Source organism: Leishmania panamensis (genome assembly GCF_000755165.1).
Source record: "Leishmania panamensis strain MHOM/PA/94/PSC-1 chromosome 20 sequence".
In the NCBI taxonomy this organism is placed as follows: Eukaryota; Euglenozoa; class Kinetoplastea; order Trypanosomatida; family Trypanosomatidae; genus Leishmania; species Leishmania panamensis.
In genome coordinates this window covers 465,922-469,269 of record NC_025866.1, presented here as the reverse complement: position 1 = coordinate 469,269, position 3,348 = coordinate 465,922, and the positions used below count along the sequence as shown (strand labels likewise).

Genomic DNA, 3,348 nt, shown 5'->3' with positions numbered 1-3,348 from the left:
CAGCACTTCAGTGGGCAGACATCGCAGAGTGCTGCGATTCCCGCAGTTGTGTGGTTGGCTCCTGCCTCTCCGTGGTGGGAGAGAGACAGGGCCAGATCCGGAAGCGTTTCCGCTTGTGGCCACGGGAGTTGAGCCAGTGTGTCGCCGCGAAGAGATGCGAGGCGACCGTTCAGCTGGGCTGCTCACCACGTTGGAGCGCTGTGTGCGACGCTGGGTGGAGTAGCAGAGCTAAAAATGTTGCTTTTCCTGACGCCCGCGGCTGCTGGGCCAAAGGCGCTCTCCGTCCTCTGCGCCACTAACCGGATGACTGATGAGCTGTGCCAATGCGGTGATGTGTGAGCTCTGAGGTAGCGGAAGCGGTGACAGCACCACTGGCTGGCTCCCACTCTCCCCCTACGCTGCGCGACCTGCTGCTGGTGGGAATGTGAATGGGTCGATGAGCAATGCGCAGCTTGCAGGCACGCGTCGCGCCGTGGAGGAGGCAGTGGTATGTGCGATTCAGGCGACAGGGCTGGTTCAATGCTACTCTCAACCAAGACGAAACTGAAGCCGCCCGTCAGGTGTACGTTTGCAGGGGGCCGCTTACGACTGCAGGGCCAACATCGTCTTCCTTGGAGAACATACTGCCGGGGAGTTGCTCGCGGTATCAACTGGAAACCTGACAGTGCAGCCGCTTGAGTGTCTCTTGCGGTGACCGCGGTTCACGGCCCGGGTCACGATGACGCCGGTTCGCTAATTTTGGTTGCTGCTCAAAGGAGCAGGGCAGCCATTCTCCTATCGGCGGCGCTTTTTTGCGGCATGGCGCATCGCTGGCCGCACTGCCGGCGCCTGCCTGGGTGGGCTGGGCAAATCGTCTAGGTGGGCCATAATGAGGGCACCACGGGGCGCATCACGCCGATGACGACAAGCGGCGCGACATAAAACGTATGGGGAGCCGCGTGCGTGAGCTGGGCAACAGAGCAAGACACCACTACGGGGAGCGTGTTGGGAACACGGCCCCGCCGACGGCGTAGCTGCAGCAGGGCACCGAGCGGTACGCCGTGCATTTCAGACCCTTGTTTTGCTCTTATCTGTTGGGGTCGCGCCTCACCTTCATGCTGATGGTACTTCTTCCCTCGCTGCTTTCCACAGGGGATACTCCCACACTCATGCTGTCAAGGCAGAGCACCATGGCTGCATGGCTCACCTATCATGCGTGGTCCGGTGTGCCCAGCGCGAAGGGACATGACTAGCGCGACACGGGGAGATGAGACAGGGAGCTGGGCAGACAGGTGGTACCCCACACTCGCCTGTACGCGGGTACAACGCATACGCGTGTCTTTGGCCATGGAGGGGAGACGTTCTCCGTTCCTGTCAGCATCGCCTCGGTCTAAGCAGCACGATCGCACACACGCCCACCAGCACTCGGGTGAATTGAACCGAATCTGCTGACTCCCTGTAGTGGCCTCGGTGCAACCTTCACTCTTCCTACTTTCATGTTTCTACCCCACTTGTCCTTTCCCCCTCTCTCACAGTGGCGAAGGAGCGGGGGTATGCATACAGACGCACGCCTGGCGTACACACAGATCCCTACAGACGTGCTCTTCCGCAATCCAGGCCTTGTTTGCTCAAGGTGTCTGCCGAAATCATTTGCTAAGTTTCTCGCCTCGCACTGGTTTTTGCTAGGCAGGCGCCTTCTTGCCCTTCTCGGTCTTTCTGTCATTCCATTGTGCAGGTTCCACTACCAGACTTTGCCTAGGTACCGTCCACTCGCGTGGTCAAGAAGAAAGCCGATAGAGAGAGAGAGAGAGCAGGAAGGGTTTTCGGCACACAGTGACGCGCAGCTTTTACACCTCTTCACTGGGGAAGCGAGATAGGGGCAACAGCGCCGTGTGCGAAGCAGCTGAGTGAGAGGAAGGAGTGCAGCAGTAATACGCTGTCGCACACACATAGCGTGGACGCGCTGCCTCGTACCAACTCGCTCTCGCTTTCCACCCATACGCCTCGCACTTCTATACAGTCAGTGTCAGCGTGTGGGTGGGTGCGTATCATTGTGGTTGCCGTTTTGGCTTGTGTCCATCTCCTCTGCAAAACCCGCCTGCCTTTGCGCATTGTTCGCTCCTTCTATTCTTTCGGCTGGCGTGTACCCGATTTTTCACCTCTCGGTGTGCTGACGATTGCGAGTCCTCTCCATTCTCCTCACGTTCTTTTCTTTCCTTATCAGCGAAAGAAGGAAAGCCGATCAGCGCTGCACGCACAGATGAAGGGGAATCAAAGTAGGTCGGGTAGCTGCACAGCGTCCTCGTCGAATGTGGCAAAGTCATCAGATGGTGGGACGGCGTTGGCGCAGGCACTGCGCGAGGTGGTGCAGCATGGTCGCACTTTTTTCAGGGCGCAGTACCTGTATGTGCGCCGTCGCGTGACGGTTATCGGCAAGTTTATTCACATTACAGTGCGCTCCCTTTACTTCCCTGATGAGTTCTCCTTTTATCTCGACACTGTTGTACGATTCTTGTTCAGCGTGTACTACATCCCTTTCCTTGCGATGGTCTTCGCGCTGACGCACGCGGCGATCGAGCGGATTGTCTGGGTACTTGTGATCCCGGTGACGCAGGAGATGGAGCGGCGCCCATTCAGCACTTCGTGCGTGCCAACGCTCGTGTACGGGCTTGGCTCCATCGCATCCCACATGACACCGTTTGCCACCCTGGCAGTAACAGTCGCCACCGCTGGGCACAAGGTCATGAATTGTGTTGCGGAGGCCATGGTAGACGCCTACACAACGCAGCGTGACATGGACTATCCTCTCCTCCGTGCTCGCCTGCGCTTCACCGTGAAGAAAAAGTCACGAGTGGTCATCTGCGGAGTCGTCTCGGCGAGTATTGCCGTCGCGTGGGTGCTTCTCTGCCACACAAACGCCTTTGTGGAATGGTCCGGCCGCGAGCCGTGGGCCACTGCGGCCGCGTGGACGGTGTTTGTGATACAAATTTGCTTTGTGCTGACGACAATGCTGCGGGAGGTGCCGCTGGAAAATAAGGCGCTGAAGGGCCGTCGTATCTTTGGGCTCCGTGACCGGCGATGCCACGAGGAGCCGACGCAGCTCCGCAACGACATGGAGATGCTGCCCGCAGCGGATTCACAACCGCTTCTGCAGCCGGTAGAGAGCACCTCCTTGTCTCAAAGTAGCAGCATGTCAGTGAGTTCTCCGCTGCTGGTACGCCGTAGCGCTGGCAGCGGCAGTAGGTGGACCGCCAGTGGAGGGAGCGGAGACTCGCCACCACACCACTCTCCCTCTGACGCCAACTCCCTCGCCACAGCGCAGGCGTCGACGCCCGCCATGGCGGAGAACGTGCCCAACCTCCTTGGTCC

The 3,348-nt window shown here is 59.1% G+C and overlaps 1 protein-coding gene across 1 annotated transcript in view; it reads left to right on the top strand.

The window, feature by feature from the left end:
* Positions 1–2,239: 2,239 nt before the first annotated feature.
* Positions 2,240–3,348, top strand: part of LPMP_201090 (hypothetical protein) — a gene marked incomplete at both ends in the record, with an annotated part of 3,087 nt that continues 1,978 nt past the window's right edge. The window contains one exon of the mRNA XM_010700006.1: positions 2,240–3,348. This exon is cut by the window's right edge and continues 1,978 nt beyond it. Within this exon, the coding sequence (XP_010698308.1) occupies positions 2,240–3,348 (1,109 nt within the window).